The following is a 24,397-nucleotide window of genomic DNA, read 5'->3' on the forward strand; positions in this document are numbered from 1 at the left end:
ATTTATTTTGGGATATTAAAAGGGCATTAAACTGACAACCATGGGGGATATTGAGGCTGGAAAGGTTGAGAATCAACGCTCTGTTTAGCTCTGTCAGGCTCCTTTTCATCCAGGCTCCTTGTTCATAAAATGTCCATCGAGGACTCCTCTGGCTTCTGAAGGAATGTTCCCAGTACCTGCACACCCATACAAATAAGATAGCCTTTTCTACGCTTAGAAAGTGCCAATGAGCTAAGGTGTTCACAGTTTTTCTTTTTGCATTAGTAGCCTAGGATAAGCTAAGCTTGTCGTGAAAATTTAAAGGTTTTGTAGTTGTAACGTTCACAAAAGTCACAGCTATTCCTGTGTCTGGGGATTCCATCTGGAAGATGCAGAGGCGAAGTGAACATTCCCAGGAGCAGCAGAGCCTGGGTTATTTCATACAAAACAAATCCCTCATATGGTTAGGGTTTTGACCCTCCTTCCACTCAGGCAACCTCAGCTTGATTTATTTTAATAACTTAAAACAAAAACATTTTAAAGAGTTAAAGTCAATAAGAAAGTAATACATGGTTACGCCTGAGTCAAGACACACAGTGATTACATCTATTTTACACAATAATCTTACAAGATAGGTAGATACTATTTTCCCCAGTTTATGGGTGATGAAACTGAGGTGGCTTGTCAAGGTGACCTTGTGAGTGACGGGCAGTTCAAGAGTAGGGCTAGAACAGAGATCTCTGGCTCAGGTCCAGTGTTCCTTCACCCACACGCTAACCCCACCTTTGGAGATGGAGGGCTGTGACCCGTGGGATGGAAGCTGGGGTGCTGGGCTGGAAGGACACGATGGTCTCTGCACTATCGGGACTGATGGCATTAATGGCAGCTACCGCGACTCTTACTTGTTGGCGGCCACGGCACTGATGGCTCCTAGCAGAGCAGGCTTGGTCACTTTTCCTCCAAACCCTCCTCCGGTTCTTTTCATGTGGCAGGCAATTCTACTCCTTGGAACGTTTAATGCTGCAGCCACAAATTCCTGCAAGAGGTAAGTCCCGGAAGCCACTTAAGTGCCATTTGGTATTTTATTCCCTCGTCTGCGTACTTCCCCTGTGCCTAGGTGAAGAAACGCTGTAAACATTTACTTAGAACATACTTAGTTCTGTTAACTTAGAATCTTTAGAGTCATGTGGCCATCACCATAATCTAATTTTAGAATATTTAAGCATCCCCAAGGAAACCCTGGATCTACTGAGCAGTCCCTCCTTACCTTCCTCCAGACCCTCAGCACTAGGCAACTCCTCATCTACTTTCTGTCTCCCTAGATTTACCTGTTTGAAACATTTCATATAAACGTAAACCTACAATATGTGGTCTTTTGTGACTGGCTTCTTTCACTGGGCATAATGTTTTCAAGGTTGTTGAAAGCATGTTGTCCATGTTGTAGCATGTAACGGTACTTTATTCCTTTTTATGGCTGAACATTATTCCACTGTATGGATATGTCATATTTTGTTTCCCCATTCATCAATTGATGGGCATTTGGGTTGTTTAAACTTTTGGCTATTGTAAACAACGCTGCTATGAACACTCATGTATACATTTTTGTATGGGGCAGGTAATTTCAATTCTCTCGGGTAGATACCTAGTCGTGAATTGTTGGGTTATGCAGTCACTGTATTTAATATCCTTAGAAACTGCCATGCTATTTTCCAGGCTGTGCCATTTTTCATGACCATCAGCAATGTATGAAGGTTTCAATTTCTCCACATCTCCATCAACACTTGGTACTGTCTTCTGATTACACCCACTCTGGTCAATGTGGAGTGGATTTCTCACTGTGGTTTTGGTGTGCACTTCCCTAGTGACAATGCTGTGAGCATCTTTTCATGTGCTTATTAGTCACTCATAGACTTTCTTTATCTATTCAAATTCATTATTGGACCTGTTTTAGATACTGCCCCAGGTTCTGGGCTGTGGGCTGTGAGTACCCTGTACCCTGTTACTCCTGGGAAATGCCTCATGAAGTTACTAATTGTATATTAGAAGGTATTGATACTAGAAAGCAATGGTGACCTGGGACATACATTTTATCCATTTGGAGCCCAGAGCTGCATACTCTGCCAAAAGAGAGCTCAGAAGTGATATTTATCACCTCCCTCAATTTATAGAAATAGATATTAGTGCCCGGCAACCTGTGGGAGACACATAGCTTTTTTAGAGGCAAAACCATGCCTTCTCATTCCTCTGCTGTCCACTTCAAAACTTGCAACTGTGGAGGCCACAGACACGTCCCAGCTCAACATCAGTCCCCTCAGACTTTCATTTTGCCTTGAACAACAGCTTCCTCTTCCCACTGAGCCTATCCACCCCTGCAAGACCCCAAGGTACCAACTCACTCTGCTCTACCAGGAAGCTCTCAGCTTTTCCCCTCAGTAACGCTTGTCATTAATCCTCCTCCCAGTATAGCTGTTTAAGTACCCCCTGTGCCAGACACTATCCTAGAACAAACATCTCTACACCTCAGAAGAGGGGAATGTCAGAGGATTTCCTCTACTTGCCTGGGTGCAGCAGTGCCTTATATTTCAACCACTGGAACAGGACTGGAAATCATCTGCTACTGCACTGGAAATGCAATTGCTTTAAACTTGCATCACCAATACATGCAAACATTAAGACAGAGAAGTGACACGAATGAACCACAAAAGGAAATTTAAATATAATACTAAGGCTCTGACCACCCTGACATTAGCTTTTACACTATCAATTGTTATAAGGGTAAGATAAATCTTGCCCATGTTTTGGAAGGTAACCAAATTTTCATATCTCTTTGAAAAGTCAGCCCTTTTAGGGAAATATTTGCCCTGTTTTCTTTATTCTGGACTGTAGCTTATGTCAAATATATAGAGAGTTTGAGTCACAGGAGTGGAAGGAATCCAAAGTCCACTGGAGCAGAGTGCCTGGTTGTAGGGCCTTACAGCACAGCACATCTGGAGTCTCATTTTCCAAAAAATCCTGTTACCTGCACATGGCTCGGAAACTGTGTTCCAAGGTATAGCACCATTTCTTTATCTTCCTGTTTTGGGATAGCCAGGATAGTTTGTGTCTCCATGTAGAAATGTTCCTGCCCTTCTACATGGGCCTCACCTGTAAGGCATAAACACAGGACAATGCTTAGTTGAAAGGCCCAAGCTTGGGTGCTCTCAGGGGTATCTGGTTTATGAGGAGGGAGTGGCTTTAGCTCACGGAGAGCTGGGCTTGAGGCTTGATATCATTTGGTTAAACCACTTTTTTCTAATTAAGACTTGTTGTGCACAACCAGCTCTATGACCCTGGGTCATTCACTTCCTCTCTCCTGACCTCAGTTTCCTGATCTGTCGAGTGGGGTGGTGAGATCTGTGATGTGCTGGACTTGAGCCCAGAGACGAACCTGGCCACACCTTCAGGCACCACCACCCTCTCTTTGGTGAATTTGGCTGAGTTATGAACCCCTGGTTTCCTCCTCTGTAAAACGGGGAGGGGCGGAGGGAAAGCAACAATATGGACTTCAGTCCGGTGATGTCAGGGTTATTGAGTTACAGAAGATCAGTAGTTCATGAAAGGACACAAAGTTTAAAATGGCAGAGCTGAGGTTGTTTCTTTCCCTAAAAGCCTAAAAACCAGCAGCCTGCTCCTGCTGGTTTAGCTGATATTTTTGGCTTCCTCAGTATACCCTTATCATTTTCTAGATTATACCAGAAGAGGCATTTGGCCCTAGTTTCAATATTTGGAGGACATTTTTACTTTAAAGTGAAAGAAAATACTACATCCTTCAGCATTTTTACTTTAAATGTATGTCAACTATAATTTAATTAAGAGTAACAACAACAGTAAAAATTGGTCAAAAGATTCCTATGCTGTTAAAATAAGTGAGGAGTTATTTTTGCCAGGAGTCAAAGGATCTCTTGAAATTATTTCTTTGGACAACAAAATGTGAGTCATGCATAAAGGTCAAACAAAACAAAACAAAACAAAACAAAACAAAACAAAACAAAACTCTCTTCCAGGTTTTCATAAAAGATTAAAAGCTTACAGAACTCTCTGTTCCGACTCCCTAGAAGAGGGTAATAGATTCTGTGAAAATTACTATCTTCTCTTACCCAAGACTGGAAGTAATTCTCTTTAAAGAGCTGTCTTTCTCAATCCTGGATACACTTTAGGATCATCCAGGGAGCTTTTAGATAAATACTGATGCTCTCACCCTGTACTCAAAGTTCTGATTTCATTGGTATGGGGTGGGATATGAGCATTGGTATGAAAAAAAAGTCAAGGTGCCTGGGTGGCTCAGTCAGTTGAGTGTTTGCCTTCAGTTCAGTTCATGATCCCAGGGTCCTGGGATTGAGTCCAGCAACAGGCTCTCAAATCAGCGAGCAGGGGGGTGGGGGTGGGGCTGCTTCCCTCTGCTGCTCCCCCTGCTTGTGCTCTCTCTCTTTCTCTCTCTCAAAAAAATAAATAATAAAAACTAAAAAAAGTCATATTAACTAGGTCTTTGCCAGTTCAGTAAGTCAAAGCAGACAAACAAATAAACCAACAAATTATAGTATCAAGATTGGAAAAGATAAATAAATTTGTTGTGATATGTTTGTATATACAGAAAATTCAAGAGAATCTACAAGACTCTTAAAATAGTAATTGAATTTAGTAAAGTTCTTAGATATAGGATTAAGATATAAAAGCTAATTGTGGCAGAGAGCACGTGATGTGGTGAGTACCGGGTGTTAGATCCAACTGATGAATTACTACATCTGAAACTACATCTGAAACTAATGAAGTAATATATGTTGGCTAATTGAATTTAAATAAAAAATTAAAAAGTTAAATAAAAGCTAATTGTGTTTTTATATACTAGACACAAATAGAAAATGAAATAAAAATAAGTATCATTTATAACAGCATCACAAAACACCAAATACTAGGTATAAATATTAAGAAGGATGTGCAAAATCTCTATACTGAGAGAAATTAAAGAAAACCTAAGTAAAAGGCAGGGTCTACCTTGCTCATGGATTGGAACTTAATACTGTTAATATTTTCAGTCTCTAAATTGATATTGTTTCTCTGCAATTCCAGCCAAAATCCCAGCAAGTTATTTTTAGTGAAAATTGATGAGCTGACAATAAATGTACATGGAAATGCAAAGAACCTATTATAGCTAAGGTCATATTGAGAAAGAATTAGCAAAAGGACACTATACTCTCAGATTTCAAGACTTACAATAGAGTTTCAGCAAGTCAGACAGCTCAACAACACTGGGCATCATAAAGAAAAGACTGACAAGTTGTTCTTCATTAAAATCAAGCACTTTTGTTCATGATAAAGAATAATGAGGACAGTGAACACACAACCCACAGGCTGGGAGAAGATACGTGCAATACTTATAACCAACAAAGAACTTATACCAGAGACATAGAAAATTTCTATGAATTTATAACTAAATCAAGTAATTATTAGATAAGTAGTTATATAATAATTACAGCAATATATTATTATAATTATTTCTTTTAATTAATTAAAAACAGGCAAAAGATTTGAACAAATATCACACAAAAGAGGATCTAAAAAGGGCCAATACAAATATGAAAAGGATTCGATATCATTAGTCATCATAGAAATTCAATGGAAACCACAATGAGATATTACTCCACCAGATTAGATAAAACTAAAAAGACTAATGATAACAACATAACAATGGAACGCTCATAATTGTTAACAGGAGTACAAACTGGAACAAATTTTTTTTAATGTTTGACATTAATTACTAAAGGTAAATTATAAAAACACTATTATTGAGCAATTCTATTCCTGGGTATATTTCAATGGAAATGACTGCTTATGTTCACCAAAAGATATGTGCAATATTATAGAAACTTTATTCGTAACACCAAGTTATAAATAGCTAAATAGTCCATCAGTGGTAGAATGGATAAATAAATTGTGAAATTATTTATACAACGAAATACTCCTACACGATAAAAAAGAACTACTGATCTATGCAACAATTTGTATGAAGTTCAAAAGAGGTAAAATTTTCTGTAGTGATAAAGACCTTTGGGAGAACCATTGATTGAGAGAGGGCAAGAGGAAGCTCTCTGGGCTGCTGGAAGTGTTCTATATATATATTTCTAAAGATTTTATTTTTAAGTAATCTCTATACCCAACGTGGGACTCGACCTCACAGCCCCAAGATCAAGAGTTGCATGCTCTTCTAGCGGAGCTGGCCAGGCACCCTGGAAGTGTTCTGTTTCTTGATGTGGGCAGTGTTTACATAGACTTGTACCAATACATAAAGTTTCATCAAACTGTAAACTTATTATTTGTGCATTTTAAATTTTGATTTAAAAAATCACACTAGGGTTGAGAGCTCTGCCTTGGAGTTTCAGTATTTCTCAAATCAGATGACTGAACCTAGAGCCTTCAACTTCAGAGGAGTTACTTCTGTGGCCCAAGACCACTTACCTTCGAGGATTTGATCAACGTATTTAAAGGCTTGCTCTACATTTCCTTGCTCCACTTTCTTTTCAATGGAAAGAAACGAATTGTGCTCTAGCGCTTGCTGCAAGGGAAAAACCAATAAGCCAAAATAATAAAAGTTTTGTTTTTTTTTTTTCACATCCCAATAAGTCAGTCATCCCCCATCAAACGGCTACGCTCTTGCTTTTTCAGATATTCCACAACACAACAGACAATCTGAGCAGTGTGGAGAGCCAGCAGGAACTGGGATGGGCTACAGGCATTGGCGACTCAGTTTTGTTCAAGGCTCTGAGGAAGAGCTGAGGGGGAAACAAGCATAGATTGTTTCCCCCTCCAGACTGTTGAGGGGTGACCTGAGGCAGTTGGGTATTCAGGTGCCAACTTTGTGGTGTGCGTGGGAGATGGGATAAGAGGGTAGAGAGAGTCCCAGGAGGAGGCTGGTGGAGGTGGAAATGTTCAGAAATGGTCTTGTCTAGGTGACCTAAATTAGGTGCTGAATTGCATGGAATTAGGACAGTTAGAGACAGGAGGGGAAATCATTTGAAGTCAAGGGCACCTCAGAAAGCAGTAGTTTGAGGTTGAAAACAAGCTGAGGGGCCAAAAAGAGAACAAGGTCAGGCGGGCTGGGGAGAAGGTTTTCTACCAGGAAGGAGCTGGATGAGCTTCAAAGGGGGAATGAGGTTGGACTATGAAAGACCTTGAGTTCTATGCTAAGAACCTTATCGAGGGAGACATGATTATATAAGAAAAGTGACCTGGTGAACATGGAGGCTTAGAAGAGTTAATGTGGTGGGTAGGTAAGTTGAAATGGAGTCCAAGAAACTGAGATTGGAAAGGGGCAGACTTAGAGGCATTTAAAAGATAACTGGGAAAGACCTGAACTTGGCAACTCTTGGGAAGAACAGAGGAGAATCAGAGGATATTGAAGACCGCAGCCTACGTGGCTGGTTTTCATACTGCTCATGTACCCACATATTCATCTCTCTCCGTCACACACATTGAATAAGGTGGACCGTGGGTTCAGCGCTTTGCTAAACACAGGCTACAAAGCACTATGCCCCCACTAACAACAACAACTAAAACAAAAATAATAACAAAGATTCACTGCGTGCATTCCATGTCTCCCTGGTGCTGTTCTAAGCATTTTACTTGGGTTTTCTCATCTACCCCTCACAATGATATTTTATGTAGGTGCTTTCATAGTTCCCATTTTACAGTTGAGAAAGTAACAGGAATGTAAGCACTTGCCAAAACTTTCATTGCTATTAAGAGGCCTCCAAAAGGTGGAGTCAGAATTCAAACCTGGGTCTCCTGTCTCCAGAGCTTGGAGGAAGTGTGCAAGAGACAGAGGACCTAGACTGCGATTCAGTAAATGTTAACAACTGTTGCCAGTTTCCCAGTGCTCTGGGTTTTCCCGCTGACTAGTTTTACAGGGAGGCCATAAGGACATTGCTCAGGGGTTACTTACTTGTATTCTGAGGACATGCCCTGGCAAGGGGCAATGGGAGAAGAAGTGGTCACAGGAAGGAAGGGGAAATCCAGGCAGGAAAATTCTCAGTACTATGTCTCAAGGTGCAGATTGCTAGAGCCTTCACTCTGAAACTACAGATAACACCGAGCAGGGTATAGATGGAGCCCAGATGCTACTGTTTGATGACTTCTGCCAGGAGTATACGGCCCTAGTCATTCTAGAAGACATGAAGTGGCCTGACTACCTCTATGGTGATAATCCTTGGTTCTATGTCTTCGTAAGTGATCTTCACTTTCTCAGCCGCCTCTCTTGCATGAGCATAGGTGTCAGCGGCCACCGTGCAGACAATCTGACCCACGCAAATCACCTGCAGAAAAGCCACGTGTCGCCATTAGCTAAGACACAGAATTATTAAAAAGAGATGACTGTTCCCACACTCTTACTATCCACTGGGTTCTTGTGACCAAAAGAAAGATTATTTTCTACCTATGAATAAATTTAAAACACTGGACTGAGTGGGGTTTAGAGGGTACAAAAACCAAGTACAGAACTTAACTACTTGGCTTCTGACTGTCTCCACTGCGTTCCTCACCATTCCCGTATCATACACTTTAATCCAGGCATCCTGGAACTCTGTTGGTTCTTTTAATGTCCTATATGGCTTCTATGGTTTCATAATTTTTTTTAAGAAGTCATCTTTGACAGGGCTTATGGCTTATGATCAGAATCTTAAAAGGGTCCACAATTCAAGAGAGAATTTGAGAATCACTGATGTGGAGTCCTTGGTTCCCTGTTTTTGTGATGTGAACATGAGTCCACAGATGTTCGAGTTGTAACCAATAGTCATTTTGGTTTTCTAAACAGGCATTTGAATAAGAGGCCCCATACAAGCCACACACCTCATCCTGCGCATAGAAGATCTCTCCCTGATGGTTATTAGCTCCTGGAACGTCCTCTGCTGTTATTACATCAACAACACCTGGAAGGGCCAGGGCTTCTGAAGCATCGATTGATCTAGGAGGGACAATTTGAAAGTGTACATCAAATGTAAATGATTCCTCAAACCCAGGGAAAAACTACAATGTACCTCATACCTAAATTATAGGACAAACTTTGATGCTGAAAAATGCCAATGTTTAGCAGGTGTTTGGACTCTTGGCATTAGTTTCTTTCAAAAATTTGTTTAAAAAAGGAATGATTTCCAAACAGAAGAGGAAATGAATACTCTTAGTTGATTTAAATATATAATAAGGTCTCAATTTTATCTATTTATTTATTTTTATTTATTTTATTATTTATCTTATTTATTTTTAAAGATTTTATTTATTTATTTGCCACACAGAGAGAGGGAGAACACAAGTAGGGAGAGTGGCAGGCAGAGAGAAAGGGAGAACAGACTCCCCACTGAGCAAGGAGCCTAATGCAGGGCCCAATCCCAGAACTCGGGGTCATGATCTGAGCCACAAGCAGACACTTAACTGACTGAGCCACCCAGGCGCCCTATAAGTTCTCAATTTTAATGTGAAATTGTGAATACATTCCAGTAATACAAAGAAGCGTCTTTTATTTCCTTACATGATCTTTGCGTGCGCTCTGGTGCTGGTCTTTACAGCCAGGAAGAGTTCTTGGGCAAAAGGCGGCATGTCATCACTAAATACAGCCTCCCCTGTAGCATGCTTGATGGCTGACTGGTGCATGACTGGGTGGCCGACAGGGTCTTGTGGGGATTGGTAGGGATCCACGCACTGTCAATGAATAAAGTAGTTGTTTTACTTGCAGACATTCTCATGCACCGAAAACTGGGTCTGATATATCTGGCTTCTTCACATGTCAGGAAAAACTATAGGCAATTGATATCCATATCTGAGAGTCAAAGTTAATAAATGTCCATTAAGTACTATGGTAAGAGATATATTCTGGTTATAATCTACCCCCTCACCTCTCCAAAAGGAAGACACTGTTCTCATCCTTAAAGATTCTACAAGCTTGTAAAGGTATCAGAATACACACAAACACATATTAAAATAACATGATCAACTTCATATAGCATTAAAGAACAGTTTGTACAGCTAATACGGTACAAAGAAAATACACAAGTTCCTGGGGGATTTAGGATGGCTTTATTAAAACAGGGAAGGTTTCCTAGAAGCAGTGCATGTAGAGCTAAGTTTTGAAGAAAGGACAGGCCTTCACTAAGAAGAGGAGAACATTTTAAGCACAAAACTGAAATAGTTGAGGCACATTTAGAATCTAATTCCTTGTGAAGCCTGAGTAAAAGCAAAGAAGCTAAACCAAGCAAATTATGAAATTGTGTGTGAGTGACAATGGGTAATGTCAGCTGGCTTTGGTAAACATGACCCTTACAAATAATAAAAAATACAGCTATCGAAAAGAGGAAGATATATGCATAATGCATGCATGCATCTGAATGCATAGAAAGATTAAAAAAATGAAAAACTCTACCCACTGACCTGGAACATCTGAATTCCTTGGGGTGTTTTTATGGGGAAATCTTCTAGAGCACTCATGGATTTTTCTGGGATATCAGGAAACTTCTGGGGATCCTGAAAAGAAGATTATTTCACATTTAACTTTACATTCTGAGTCACTGGCTTGGAGAAACATGCATAGAAATAGGCTATCCAATTTATTCTCCCAGATACTAGTCTCCAGATCTGCTGGGAGAGAGCCCTGAGCTTCGAGCTCCCTAGGCTGGCAGCAGCACGACTGTTATCTGCTCACGGACACAGGAAAGTGAAAGCTATTTCTAGGAAGTAGAGACTTCCTTTATGACCAGCTCTCCTTTCGAATCGGTGGAAACATGTACACTTCCAAATGGAAGCTGTGTTTTCAAGTCAGGGCCAGTCTTCTGGGCATATATCTCAAAGAAGCAACTGAGGGAGGAGATGAAGATTAATCTACAAGGCCATTCAGCTACAGATCATCTGTCATAGTAAGGAAACTAGAATTAACATAAATATACGGTAAGAGGGAACTTACTAAACAAATTATAGAACATCCATAAGATAAAATATCTTGCAGTTATTAAAAATGATTTTGTAGAAGTGTATTTATGGACATTAAATGCTCATGAATTATAATTAAGTAAAAAAATCAATTACAAAAGTTTATGTATGGTATGATCCCTTTTTTTTTCTTTTTTTTAAAAGATTTTTATTTATTTGACAGACAGATCACAAGTAGTCAGAGAGGCAGGCAGAGAGAGAGAGGAGGAAGCAGGCTCCCCGCTGAGCAGAGAGCCCGATGTGGGGCTTGATCCCAGGACCCTGAGACCATGACCTGAGCCGAAGGCAGAGGCTTTAACCCACTGAGCCACCCAGGTGCCCCGATCCCTTTTTCTTGTAAAAAAAAAAAAAGAAAAGAAAAGAGAACTATATATGTATGTATTCCAAATGTTAACAGTCTTTATGGTAGGATTATTGGCTTAGAGTTGATTTTTAAAATGTTTGCTTCTCTGTTTTTGCCTTTTCTCTTAAGATAAAGTATATAATCATGATCTGTAAGAGAACATATGATAATATTTAAGAATATAAAACAAGAGACATATTTAATAAATTATATGTAATAACATTAGATATATAGATTATATACCTATATGTTGAACATATGTAATAAGAGTATACAATAATTTATAATAGAATATTATGATAATGCTAATGATAAATAATGTTAGTAAAAATGTAGAAAAGGAATGGCTGAATTAACAGAGTAAAGCTTTCATCCATAAAAGAAATGTGTGTATAGTCATTTATCTGCCACTTTTGAATTAGCTCATGACTTATCATGGGGACACTGACAGTCATGAACCACATTCTGAGAAACAGTGCCTGTGAAGATCATTTTAAACTAGGCCAGGTAAGAAAAAAACAGTTAAAAAACCAGAACCAATCTAAATATCCAAAAATAAGGAATAGATCAAATAATGGCTCATCTATGCATGGACACATCATGCAACCATTACGTCATTTTGTCGTGAAGAATATTTAATGACACTGAAAACTGTTTGTTACTAAGTGAAATAAACAAACTATGCTAAACAGTTCTGTAGACGTATCCGAGTAGCACATATATACACACACACCCATAAAGGAGAGCTTAGAAGGATACACCCTAAAATATTAACAGCTACAGGGGATGGGATTTTAAAGGATTTTCGTTTTCTTTTTGGCTTAGCCACATTTCCTAAATATTAAAGAAGGTATTGTTTTAACAAGAACATTTTCTTTAAAATAGGAAAAGATGTTGTAATTACTGAAAGCTCTTCAATACTGTAGACCAACGTGCTATTGCATATTAGTATCGTCACATAACCTACAGAGCAAATGTCATGGCAAGATTGTCTCCTTCTCAGCCCAGGACAGAAGGAGAAGGGAGAGGGAAGGTGACGGAGGAAGGAGGCTAGGAAGCCCCACACTGCGGGCTCCATCCCCTCCTGATCCCCTTGCTGCATTGGGGAAGGGCAGGGTAAGTCCTTCATAGGCAGACTCATGTCAGAATATCAAGGCACTTAGAGACCCAGAGAAGTCATTTACCATTTTATTCAATCCTCGCCTCACTCTGAGGTAGAATTTGAAGAGTAAGCTGACGATGAGCGTTCGCCTGTACTCTATCATGCCACCCTCGGCTGCTGGCGGAATGTAAATCTCGTCCAGGACCCATCGGCAGGCATCACTCAGCATGTGGTCATCCCATGGCCTCGGAGAAAAATGGAAAATTAAAAAAAAAGAAAGTAGTTATAAAAATTAAAAAAAAAAAAAAAGAAAAAAAAAAGAAAAGAATGCAAACCCGCCACAGGAGGGGGAAGACAGCCTAAACTGACAGAGCAAGGAAAGATGGAGAAAACCCGTATTCGTCTTTGAAGTCTGGACAAAAAACACCCGCCCATATATCACTAGCTTTCTTTAGAATCTGCTGAGGTGGTTTCCAATTTCCTCACCACCCTCCTTTATTATTACCTATAACTCCATGGCCTGGGAAAGCTGACTTTAGCTCAAAGAGCTGGGGTTACAAAGTGGTAAAATCAGAGTTTCCCAAGACCTGGAACTTCGTTTTGTTCATTGCTGCATCCCCAGCAAACAGGCCATGCCTGGCCCACACATACACGGTAATGACCAGCAAATGATCCAATTATTGATGACAGTTGTAACATTTTCACGAATAAAGGTTTTCTACAGAAATGCTTTGAGAACATTGACTCATTTTAGTGTCTGAGAAAAAAAGCTGCATTTAGTTGCATTGTACTGCTGACAGTGAATATTATGGGTGGATAAAAATCATTGTAAAAGCACTGGTTGGAAGAATTTTTTAAACTTACTTTCCAAACACTAGAAACAATGAGAGTGATAAGAGGAAGGTTTATTTAACCTTCTTGAATATTTCATCTTCTTTCTCTGGTGTAAGGACATTTTCAGATGTCTTAGGGTACAGTATTAGAAACAGACTTATTTTGCAGGTTAATTAAAAATGAAAATTTGAAAATATTATCTACTTAGGTTAGATTCCTCTTACTATAGAAACTGCAATAAAAGAATTGTATCTTTAAGAAGGTTGGCTTTTGGGTGACTTTCATTTTCTTTCTATTTTTCCACAGTGCTTAAATTTCCTATATGATTATGTAATACGTGTGTAATCAGAAAAAAATTCTCCAAGTGCTATTTTCATTAAAATATTAAAATACAAAGTCTGAGTTTTAGGTGCACATGTGCTGGGACATACCTCCCAAGGAGCTGCTTGCATGTTTGGCTTGCAGAGACAACGGTGGGGCCAACACTTCCGTAGAACATTTGAAGTTCCTTAATCGTGTCTGTACCATCTTCAAACTTCACACTCATGCCAGCATTGACAATGGCAAAAGCATTCTCCTGACGCTGGGCCAGCCGGAGTCCGGACACAAAGTGCCACTGGAAACAAAAACATTCAGAATATTTAGTGTTCTTCTCCACTGTCTGCTGCATAGCAACAGCTCTGATGATTAGTTGTAATGAAGAGGATCCTGTACATGATGCTTTGGACCAGTGCTGGCTGGGAGTACCAGCCCCCATGATTTATAGGTATTAAAATTTGATCCTGAGAACAACCGTACTCACTTCTAATCTACTGATGAGGAAACTGAGAGGCTATACAACTTGTACAAGGTCATGCAGAATTGGGGTTGAAATCTAAGCAGTCTGGTTCCAGAGTTGACGGTCACCTACTTTCTACTCTGAGTCACCACATGTGGCCTCAGGCGAGGGATTTAAACTGCTTGGATCTTAATTTCTTTAAAAATGAGAAGGTAGGGTTTGATCAGACAGCGCCTCCAGGGCCACTGAGAGGAGTAAGGGAGAATCGGGAGGGGTGGTGGCTCTCGGGAGGAACTACACCTCCACTTTGAACGGTTTTGGTTTGGCATTCTACATAAATTTCATGTGAATGACGAGTTTTACTCTTAAAAAAAAAAAAAGAAGCTTGGAAACCACTGGATCACATGGTCTTCAAAGTGCCTTCCAGGTTTCAATCTCTCATTCTAGGTTTAATCTCATTACTAGTGTGAGATATTAGAGCCACAGAGTAGGAGAACCTCTGTGTGGCTAGCATCTTGGTGGGGGTAGGGTTGCCACCACCGACCCTGTCAAAGATAGAACATTTTTAATTTAGAAAGCAAAAGTGACAAAGAGATGCTTGAGACCAGCTTGATCCTATTTAGTCCACTGTACTGACTGGTGGGGACTTTCCTCCCTGGTCCTGCTGCCACACCCTCACGCCCATCGACCTGAATTATGGCACGACTGCAGTAACCTCTTAACTGGCCATACAGCCTTCAGTTTCTCCTCCAACCAGCTTATCCTCTATTTTTCTCGTTAGATTGGCATTCCTAAAATACCATTTTCATTCAGATTTTGCCTTGCTTTAAAGATTTCAAAGATGGCTGTCTGCTAGGACATATACAAACAATCCCCCTGATGGAACAGTAGATCTGCTCGGTGACGGAGCCCCAGCCTCCCTCCCAGCCACATCGCACAGGGCTGCCCCAGCGCCCCTGCCCTGTTGCCCAGCCTCCAACCTGCCATTCCACCTAGTCCCTAACCCCCAGCTGATCTCCTGCCTGGAATGAGCACCCACTTCTCTCCACTGATCTTTGCTCTATCCCAGCTGCTTTCCCTCCCTTCTGAGCAACACCGAAGGAGGACTCTCCCTGTCGCTGGAGCTACGTTGGCTCTTTGCACACACATTTCCTGTCTGAGGTAATTAGCTGTTTCCGATTTCAAGCCCTTCCTCTCAGATCTGAGACCTTTGAGGACAGAAACCCATGTCTTATGAATACATGTAGTGTCTTCTGGATTTAGCACTGTGCTTGACATGTCGAATGCTAGGTAGTTAATAAATAATTTTGTTTAAAGTAGTTAATAAATGTTAGTTGATTTGGAATTATCTTTATGATCATAAACTTTCATTTACTAGAAACCTGTAGATGAAACCGATTACAATTTTTCTCAATCTTGGCTAAGATAAATATTTATCTGAAACTAAAAATTCAACTCTTCACACAAAGGGCTCTCTGTTTGCAGAGAGTTAGGGCCCACAGAAATGTTATTCTTTAAAAAAAATTTTTTTTTATGTCCGTATAGTTGACATACAATGTTACATTAGTTTCAGGTCTACAACATAGTGATTCAGCATCTCTCTACCTTATACTGTGCTCACAAGTGGAGCTCCCATCAATCACTCTCCAACATTATTAAAATACCAAGAAATGTTTTCCTTTAAAGTTCTTTTAAAAACAAAAGAAAAAAATGAATATAATAATAATGAATATATAACACTTTATGCAATTTGGGTTATTTTCATCTTTATGCCAAAAGAGTCATATTTTTATTTTACTTTTTATGGAGGAAGGGAGCCACAAAGGCAAAAGTGCTGAGGGTCCATGAAAGTCACAATGTTGCCCTGGTAGGAAAGCAAATCAAATGGTCCTCTGAGAATTTGCCCCTTTCTGAGAGCAGCCCCAAAGTCTCCCTGCAGGGTAAGCAGGGCTCCCTCCAGGTGGGCAGTGAGTCAGGAAGCCTTACCTGAGTAGAGTGGGGAATATAAACAGATAACACAATCTCTTCGGATTTAAGGCTGGCTTCAGGTGATCTCTCAAGGAAAAGGCTGTTTAAAGGAATCTGCCGTTCTCCTTCTATTAGAGAAAATGATCTTGATTAGAATGCATTTATCAAACAAAAGAGTATGTAGCAAGGGGTAGGTGTGATGCATCTGGTGGAAAGAGAGAGTGTAAGCTGCAAGCCAGAAGATGTGATTTCTACTTATAGCTTCCATACTGGAAAACCTTAGGCAAGTCACAGAAACTTTGGGGCTTCTGATTCCTCATCTGTAGAACGAGAGGGTTGGACCAGATAATCTCAAAAGACTTTTTTGAGGGCACATGAGTGGCTCAGTCGGTTAAGCACCTGCCTTTGGTTCAGGTCATGATCTCAGGATCCTGGGATCGAGCCCCGTGCTGGGCTCCCCGTTCAGCAGGGAGTCTGCTTCTCACACCCACCCCACCCCCGCCCCAGTCTCTAACCCCACTCATGCATGCTCTTTCTTCTTCTCTCTTAAATAAATAAATTAAATCTTAAAAAAGAGAGAGAGAGAAGAAAATTCTTTTCTGGTTCTTAGCACCCATTACACACCACTCACAAATTTTGGCCTTGAAGAACTTTAAAGCTATTGGGAGACAACCTAGTACAATGTGTTTCACAAATGGAAAAACTGAGGTCCGGAGGTCCAGAGAGGTTAAATGATCTGTTCAAAGTGCTAGAGATGGGACAGGTAGCAGAGGTGAAATGCCTGATATATAGCTTTCCTTTCATAAGCAGTTTACAGTACTGTTTTATTTGAGCCATTGTATTTGTTTTTTAAATGTGATTGATTGATTGATTGATTGATTTCTTTCTTTCTTTGGGAGAGAGTGAGCACATACACAAGCTGGGAGGGGGGATGGGTAGGGAGGGAGAGAGAGAATCCCAAGCAGGCTTCCTGCTCAGCACAGACCCTGAAACAGGGCTCAATCCCATAACTCTGAGATCATGACCTGAGCCGAAATCAAGAGCTGGACTCTCAACTGACTGAGTCACCAGGTGCCCCTAAAAATGTGATTTTAATCAAAGAGAGGGTATCTTACATCAATAGCTCTATGAATAATATAGATTTATTGTTATTTCACTAAATTTAAATAATTTTCTCTTGGCAAAGCTCAAGCTGTCTTTCAAAAAAGAGAAGTAATGAGAAATATGCTCCACAGACTTGATTTTGTTTAGGATGAAAAGTCCTAGGGGTGTCTGGCTGGCTCATTCAGTAGACACGTGACTCTTAATCTTGGAGTTGTGAGTTTGAGGCACATGCTGGGTATAAAATTACTTAAAAATAAAATCTTAGGGGCACCTGGAAGGCTTAGTGGGTTAAGCCTCTGCCTTCTGCTTAGGTCATGATCTCAGGGTCTTGGGATAGAGCTCAGCGGGGAGCCTGCTTCCCCCTCTCTCTCTGCCTGCCTCTCTGCCTACTTGTGATCTCTGTCAAATAAATAAATAAAATCTTAAAAAAAAATAAAATCTTAAAAAAAGAGAAGGAAAAATCCTGTAAGAAAAATTTCCATCTTTATAAAACTCTGAAAAGAAATGTGTTATAAAGCTTTAAAACTGCAGATACACAACTCATTTAAAAAATGCTTTGATACTACAATTTGGCCTGTACATAAATGTGGCCAAACAGTTAAGAAAAACTCTCAGGTGCAGTAACTTATCTGATCTATAAGATATAGAATATCTGAGAACAGGATAATTGATCTCAGTTTCATCCTAACATTTGAGGTAATATAGAAGTAGCCTATATATTTGGTGAGTCTGAGTTAGATATACTTGAGTTCCTAATTCACGGTTTATGAAAGGAGCTACATAACAGACAGTGATAATTATAAAACAGAATGCCCAAAGCTTACCTCTTACCTTTAGATATCAGATTGATGGTAGCATTTCCTGCTGCTAAAATGGGATTTAGGTCAGAAAAATTAGGTCTGCTCACCACATGTCCGCCTAAAGTCTAAATAAAAAAAGATAACATTTTTTAAGCTAGTTATTTGAAAAATAAGGAATTATGTGTACAGGAATCTTAAGTTTTAATTTTTTCTCTTTTTTTGTTTCATAGAATGATTTGGTATGGTTTTAGGGGAGCTAAACAGAGTCAGGCCACATACTGTGCAAGATTCCCACCCCCAACCCCTGTTCAAACTTATTGCTTGAGAAAATGTTCCTTTTCTGTGTGCAATAAGGAAGAAAATGTCTTTGAGAGCTGAACCTAGCATGAGTGTCCAATAACATGGGGGTAAAGTGGGGAACTAGAGTGAGTAAACTCTAAAGAACTGGGATATGTAGCATTCCCATTCAAAATGCTTGTTGTAATGTCATGCAGTAGAATTTGTCTCTGTTATTCCAAATCATCAATAAAGTTGCCTCAGACATAGGCTTGAATGAGAAACTTTGAGGGGATGGTGGGCAAGGGGTGACATGGAGAAGAATAACCTGGTCCAGAAAAAGGAACAAAAGATGCAGAGGATGAAAACATGCAGTGAACTCTGAGGGCCAAGAGAAATAGGGGCAGAGATGATCAGGAGAAATGCCCCACGCCAAAGTCTCACTGAACTACCCATCCTGTGTGGAATGGGCAGAGATCCAAACCAATTACTCTTAAATCTTGAATAATAAGGAAACCTCAGTAAGCTAGACAACTGGGGGACGTCCAAGAATAGACATGTGGGATGCACGTGTTAAGAAACTGAGCTCAGTGCAAAGGTTTAAGACAAGAAACAGCCATAAAAGAGTATTTTCGAAATGTAGGCTCTTGTTACTCTACCTTGGATAAGACATATTTCATAGCCTGTTAGAGCTGGCCAGTCCCTTTGATTGAACTTTAACTCTTAAAATGAAAAAAGAGTGGCTTAAAGAGGTCAAGGGGCTTCTCTGGGATCATACCATTCATGGGTGACAGGCCAGGTTTAGAATTTGGGCATCTTCAGACTTCAGTACCATAATCTTGTGATATAATATGCCATTTCTCACTTTGGACACACACATACATGCAGTGTGATAACTCTCACTCTGGGCACATACACACACTCACACTTATATTGTAGACACTTGTTTGACATTGACGGGGGATTCCTCTTCAGAGTAATATTGCTAAGCTGAATAGGCTGTCAGACTATCTGTAACTGTGGCTTCTTTCATATCACACTAGGGTGCATACCGCCATATTCCTTATCTGGGCTCCAGCAAGTGTCCTCAGATGCTTCAGGAGGGCACGGTAAGTCTTCGTCTTCTCCTTTGGTTGCTCCAGAACAGTAAGATGTAAGGCATCACTCAGCTGGGCCAGGCTGCATCCTGCACCTATGGTCACCCCTGCCATAAAGACAGTGGGATAGAAACTGAAGGCGAATTATGACAAGATGCATGGGCTGCCCAGAAAGAATCTTTCAAGTGTATCTTCTTTTTTTATATTAACTTAGAAAAATGAAAGGTAAAGACATTTCTGGCAATTTGCTTTATTCCCAAATATTAAGTACCAAATTCTTTTTCTCGGTCATATGTACAGTCATATGTGCCATACATTTTGGGACACATCAAGCACAGATATCTGAAACTCATTACTTTGATAACTCCCAATTTAGTGTTTCCCTGAATAAATTGATCAAATACAAAAATTTCAGTCAAGATTCTGTAAGACTTTTATGGTTGGTTTTTTTTTTTTTTTAAGATTTTATTTATCCATTTTAGAGAGAAGGAAAGAGTGTGAGTGGGGGGAGGAGCAGAGAGAAATAACCTCCCATAGACGGTGAGCTGAGCACCAAGCCCCATGCGGGGCTCAATCCCGTGACAGTGAGATCATGAGCTGAGCTGAAGCCAAGAGTCAATGCTCAACCAAATGAGCCACCCAAAGTGCCCTGATTCTGTAAGTCTTTTAAAAGATCATTGAGTCTATGTGGGAAGTGACCGACACATTTGCATTGCCCATTCGCCTGTCTTCTACAGCCAGCTCTTCATCTTGTTCCTGCCTCTACTTTGGGTCAGTTTTGCTGGCAAGTGGGCTTTCAGGGAATGCTTTGAGTGGTGACGTCATCTAGTTCATGCATTCTCAAGGATAATGCCAGCCCAAAGAGGGTGAAGAAAGCCTTACTCTTTTGATGTATAAAGCCCTGAATACACACTGTACACAAACAGATATATGGTCTATCTATGGTGTTAAAATTTCATGGAGGGATGATTAGGAGGAAAATGTCTATTGCTCCCTAGTGAGGCAATAATGAAAAGGTTGAAAAACACTGACATAGTGTTATAGGCTCTTCCTCCTTCCCAGTCACTTCACTCCCACCCTGCTCTAACCAAGTACCTCCACACCTTACTTCCAACCCTCTCCTGGACCAGACCAGCTTCCCCTTGCTCCATTTCTTCCTATCAGTCCACTGATACGAACATTCTAACTGGTTAAAAAAAAAAAAAGAATGATCAGAGGGGAAAGCAGACAATTTCTCATTTGATTTCTGTTTATTCATTGGGGAGAATCTTATTTTAAAGTAGAATTTTTACCTCCTATACCATTACCTATGCAAATGCTGAGTTTGGATGTTTCTCAGATAGCCTTTTTCAGTCCACTATGTGGAAGGGGAACTTGACTAAAAGTAAGAAACCCTGCAATCCAGTCCCGACTTGATCATGTGTTAGCTGTGTGAAGTTGGGGGAGTTACTTAAATCTTTTGATTCTTTATCTTTACCAAGCTTCCCACCTGCTATCTCTGCCTTCCAGGACTCTCACGAGGATCAAAAGAAACAAGAGATGTGAAAGCATTTGGTAAATTGTGAAAAGACTATAAATATAAATAAGATAGTTACAATTAAATTTTCAAATTTTATGTCCCAGATTTTTTTTTTTAATGTGTGTGGGTATAGGCTGAGCCTTGAGCAAATTTATAAATCAGGGAGTAATATCTGGCAAGAACATTTCCTACAGGCCAGCCAATGTCTTAAGTCTCCTTTATTCAGTCAGTCTCTCCATTTCTGGACAACCAATATGGCATCTTCCCACCATTATGGCTCTGAGGACCATGTCGTACTCAGTGGCATAGCTGAATAATTCAGTTTGATAAAGCTCATATAGGACACATAGTAGATGCTCAATAAATATTTCTGAATGAATAAATGAGTTCATATATTCTGTGAAGTGCTCAAATAAGCCCAGTGCATATAATTACTTATAGCCTACCAACAGCCAATGAAAATGAAGGTTCATACCATCATCTGTGTAGTCCACAAAATACAGTTCTGGAAGCCCAAGGGGAGATATGAAAACTGGATGGAATTCACCTTTAAATTTAATGTTGGGTCCTTAAGGAGAAAAGTATTTAAAGCAATTAGAAAAGGAAGTCAATGGGTGGTAATAGATGTTGCTTACTTATAATTCAGAGTGAAAATTGTGACAAAACCCACACATTTGCAAAAGAAAACAATGAAGTATTCTAAAGGATCATTGGTATCCATTAATTAAAATGAACTGCATTTATAGGAATTTAAAAAGAGAGACAGATGTCTAGGTTACCTAAGCTAGACTAAGGAACACGCTTAAAAACCACCCACCTACTGAAGTATTCCCCATGATGAGGGGGGCTTCAGGGAAACTGGCTTTCAGCTCCAGAAGGTCATTAAGGCTCACGGGGGCAATCCAGGTAGTTCTCTCCCCTTGGAATGTCAGTCTTCTTTTGTTTGGATCTTCTGCCATTCTCTGCAGAGAAACGAACCCAACAGCCTTTTCAGTGAGGCTGCTGAGCTACATGCCACGAGGATATCCACTGCTCTGGTTGTCCAAATGGCCTGATGGGTCATTTTAGTTTTCTGAGGTAACCTACCTTGTATTGATCAGGAAAGGATGGCCTATTTATAACTACTTGGATTGATATGATACGATCCATGTGGACACCACTGAATAAATACCATAATAGGTATCTGTTCATCAACAACTGCATATAGAGTAGAGCTAACTCTACCTATACTTGTGAAGTGAGTATCTGAAGAGGAGGCATTATGGTGTAGTGAAAGTGTCCTAGTCTGAGATTAAAGGGCCAGGCTTAGCAGTGACTCAAAGGGGCTCATCTTTGGGGATTAGGTGTTTTGGTATGACAAAAATTGCTTACAGGCAAAATTATCCTTAAAAAATCTCTTAAACCATTCACCAGGTATGGTGGAAATTGTTTGATTTTTACAACTCTCTCTATATACATACATATATATGTAACATGTGTCTGTATACTCTTTAAATAGTGAGTCCAAGCTCTCACACTCTGAGGGGTGTGTAGGGTCTGTGACCCTATGGGAAGTCAGTAGAATCATATCCCCCATCTCATTGTCTCTTCTGACCAAAGTTATGGAATGGAATGATGAACATAGACATTATTTATATTGTTCTATTTCTCCCCACTGAGTTGAAATCACAGAGGCTAGCAGTAAGAATAATGTAATTCCATTATAATAAGTATCCTTTTTCAAACTATCTTTAATATATCTCCCAGTGTAGCTGTGTGACCTTGAGTAATTTACCTATACTCTAAGCTCAGGGTCTTTGAGTAAACAAAGAATCAAAGCATCTCTGAGGTCCTAGCAGTACTACTCTTCTAAGCTATCTGCTTGAAATTTTTATAGTTGAACCGAACAAATTCATACCAATGGGTTATCACAGTGGACACATTTCCGAATTCTAATGTCTAAAACTCAGTAATTCCAGAGCCTACTGAAAAAGGCTTTGTACCATGTCATGTTATGAAACAACAAAAGTAAAGCATCTTACTATTAGTTCAGGAGGGAATATAGGTTCCTGGGATGGATCCAAGGGCTGGAATTCATCTTCATTATACAGTTTGGTACACATCTCAACAAAACAAAACAAAATACAAATAGAACTTCAGAGTTACTGAAAGATGTGAAAATTTCTAAGCATGAGACTTCAGAGTTAGGGCCATACCTCTGACACCCCAGACACAAAATGGAGGTGCCAGAGCCACAAAGTATCCCTGAGTAGAATTCTTCCCACCCTTAGAAGACTGTAATGGTTTCCTGGCAGATTTACTGGACTCTTGGCTTCCTCTTTTAGCGTTGGGAATTAGGTTTTAAGCTTCTGTGCTGGGTCTCAGGTATTATTCACAGTATCTGTTTGCCACGAGCATGAAGATGCTCTGCTTCCATCTCTCACAGTACTTGTGGTGGGGAAGGGTGGTGGTAAACCTGATCAAGGCACAGGAAGTTGTAATGCTTCTGAAGGAAAATGCCTCTCTGGTGCTCGGCCTCATGAAAGTCATGGGCCTGCTAATTTTTGAAGCATTTTAAAGACATTTTACTTCCTGAATTCTCTTCCTTTTACGTTACTCACTGAAAAGAACAGGAAATGAATACATTTGGATTCATGTGTGTATTTTTCAGTCAAGCCCAACTGAAGTAGAACTCCAGATACTTACTTTTTCTTGTCTATTTACAAAAGACCTCTCTTCTTGATCCATGCAGCACTTTCCTGATCCTTTCAGTCCACAGACAGTTGTTTCCTTAGGAAGTAATGCAAGAATTTAAAACAAATTCATTGGTCAGTTCTTAAAACATCAACCTGAGTACTTGCAGTCCCCAGGCCGCACAGAGTGATGGAAGAAGTAACAGAGCCTGTCCTTGCCTTCAAGGGCTCTGTGATGGAGTGGAGTGGAGAACAAGCTATTCCATCACTGAACAATTAGGGAAAATTACAGGGAGCATGTAACCATGCTATGATAAGGTCTTGTTAATGTGTCGCTCAAATCCCAGGGGATCATGAAGGAGGTCAAAGGAGGTGGGGTCAGCCAGCTAAGGCTTCCTGTAGAGTGCCGTAAATGGAGTAGTTAACAAGGTAGTAATCAAAAAACCAAAAGAGATGGCTTTTCTTTATCCTAAGAGTGATACAGCATGTATCTGTCACAAAGTCCTGGGAAGGCAAACTGCCTTTAAGACTTTCTATACACAAAGAAAAATAAACTGAACACCTGAGTTTTATTTGGGTGTTATTGGAGCTCTTCTGAATTATTTGGATGATTCAAGTCCCAAACCATTTTACCTTAATTTTTAGGACACTTCATGCAGACCCCAAGTAGTGGTTTTGGACTGAATGCCCTGGTCAGTTACTGCAACTCTACCTAATTATTTTCATTCCTGTTTGTCCTTTGCATGTGTAGATACAACCCAAGGCTTTGGGGTGCTTTGGAGACATATGGTTTGACTTTGTACATGGAGTCAAGGAGACCTGGGTTCTAGCTCCTACTTTAACACATAGTAACTGGGTTGAGTTTGTTAAATTAGGGAAATAAAACCCCTCCCAAACAGGTCTGTTTCATTTAAATATGCA

General features: G+C 40.1%; 1 protein-coding gene across 1 annotated transcript in view; it reads right to left on the bottom strand.

The window, feature by feature from the left end:
* Nucleotides 1–24,397, bottom strand: part of LOC308340044 (aldehyde oxidase 4-like) — a gene marked incomplete at its 5' end in the record, with an annotated part of 57,174 nt that overhangs the window by 18,371 nt on the left and 14,406 nt on the right. The window contains 16 exons of the mRNA XM_080799197.1: nt 882–1,015; nt 2,999–3,123; nt 6,472–6,568; nt 8,202–8,324; nt 8,857–8,971; nt 9,533–9,702; nt 10,429–10,521; nt 12,511–12,673; nt 13,694–13,878; nt 16,027–16,136; nt 17,944–18,037; nt 19,241–19,392; nt 21,280–21,372; nt 21,622–21,766; nt 22,826–22,906; nt 23,490–23,573. Of these exons, the coding sequence (XP_080655323.1) occupies nt 882–1,015; nt 2,999–3,123; nt 6,472–6,568; nt 8,202–8,324; nt 8,857–8,971; nt 9,533–9,702; nt 10,429–10,521; nt 12,511–12,673; nt 13,694–13,878; nt 16,027–16,136; nt 17,944–18,037; nt 19,241–19,392; nt 21,280–21,372; nt 21,622–21,766; nt 22,826–22,906; nt 23,490–23,573 (1,964 nt within the window). The remainder of the gene's footprint in view (nt 1–881; nt 1,016–2,998; nt 3,124–6,471; nt 6,569–8,201; nt 8,325–8,856; nt 8,972–9,532; nt 9,703–10,428; nt 10,522–12,510; nt 12,674–13,693; nt 13,879–16,026; nt 16,137–17,943; nt 18,038–19,240; nt 19,393–21,279; nt 21,373–21,621; nt 21,767–22,825; nt 22,907–23,489; nt 23,574–24,397) is intronic.

Source organism: Martes martes (assembly GCF_963455335.1).
Source record: "Martes martes genome assembly, chromosome: 3".
NCBI lineage: Eukaryota > Metazoa > Chordata > Mammalia > Carnivora > Mustelidae > Martes > Martes martes.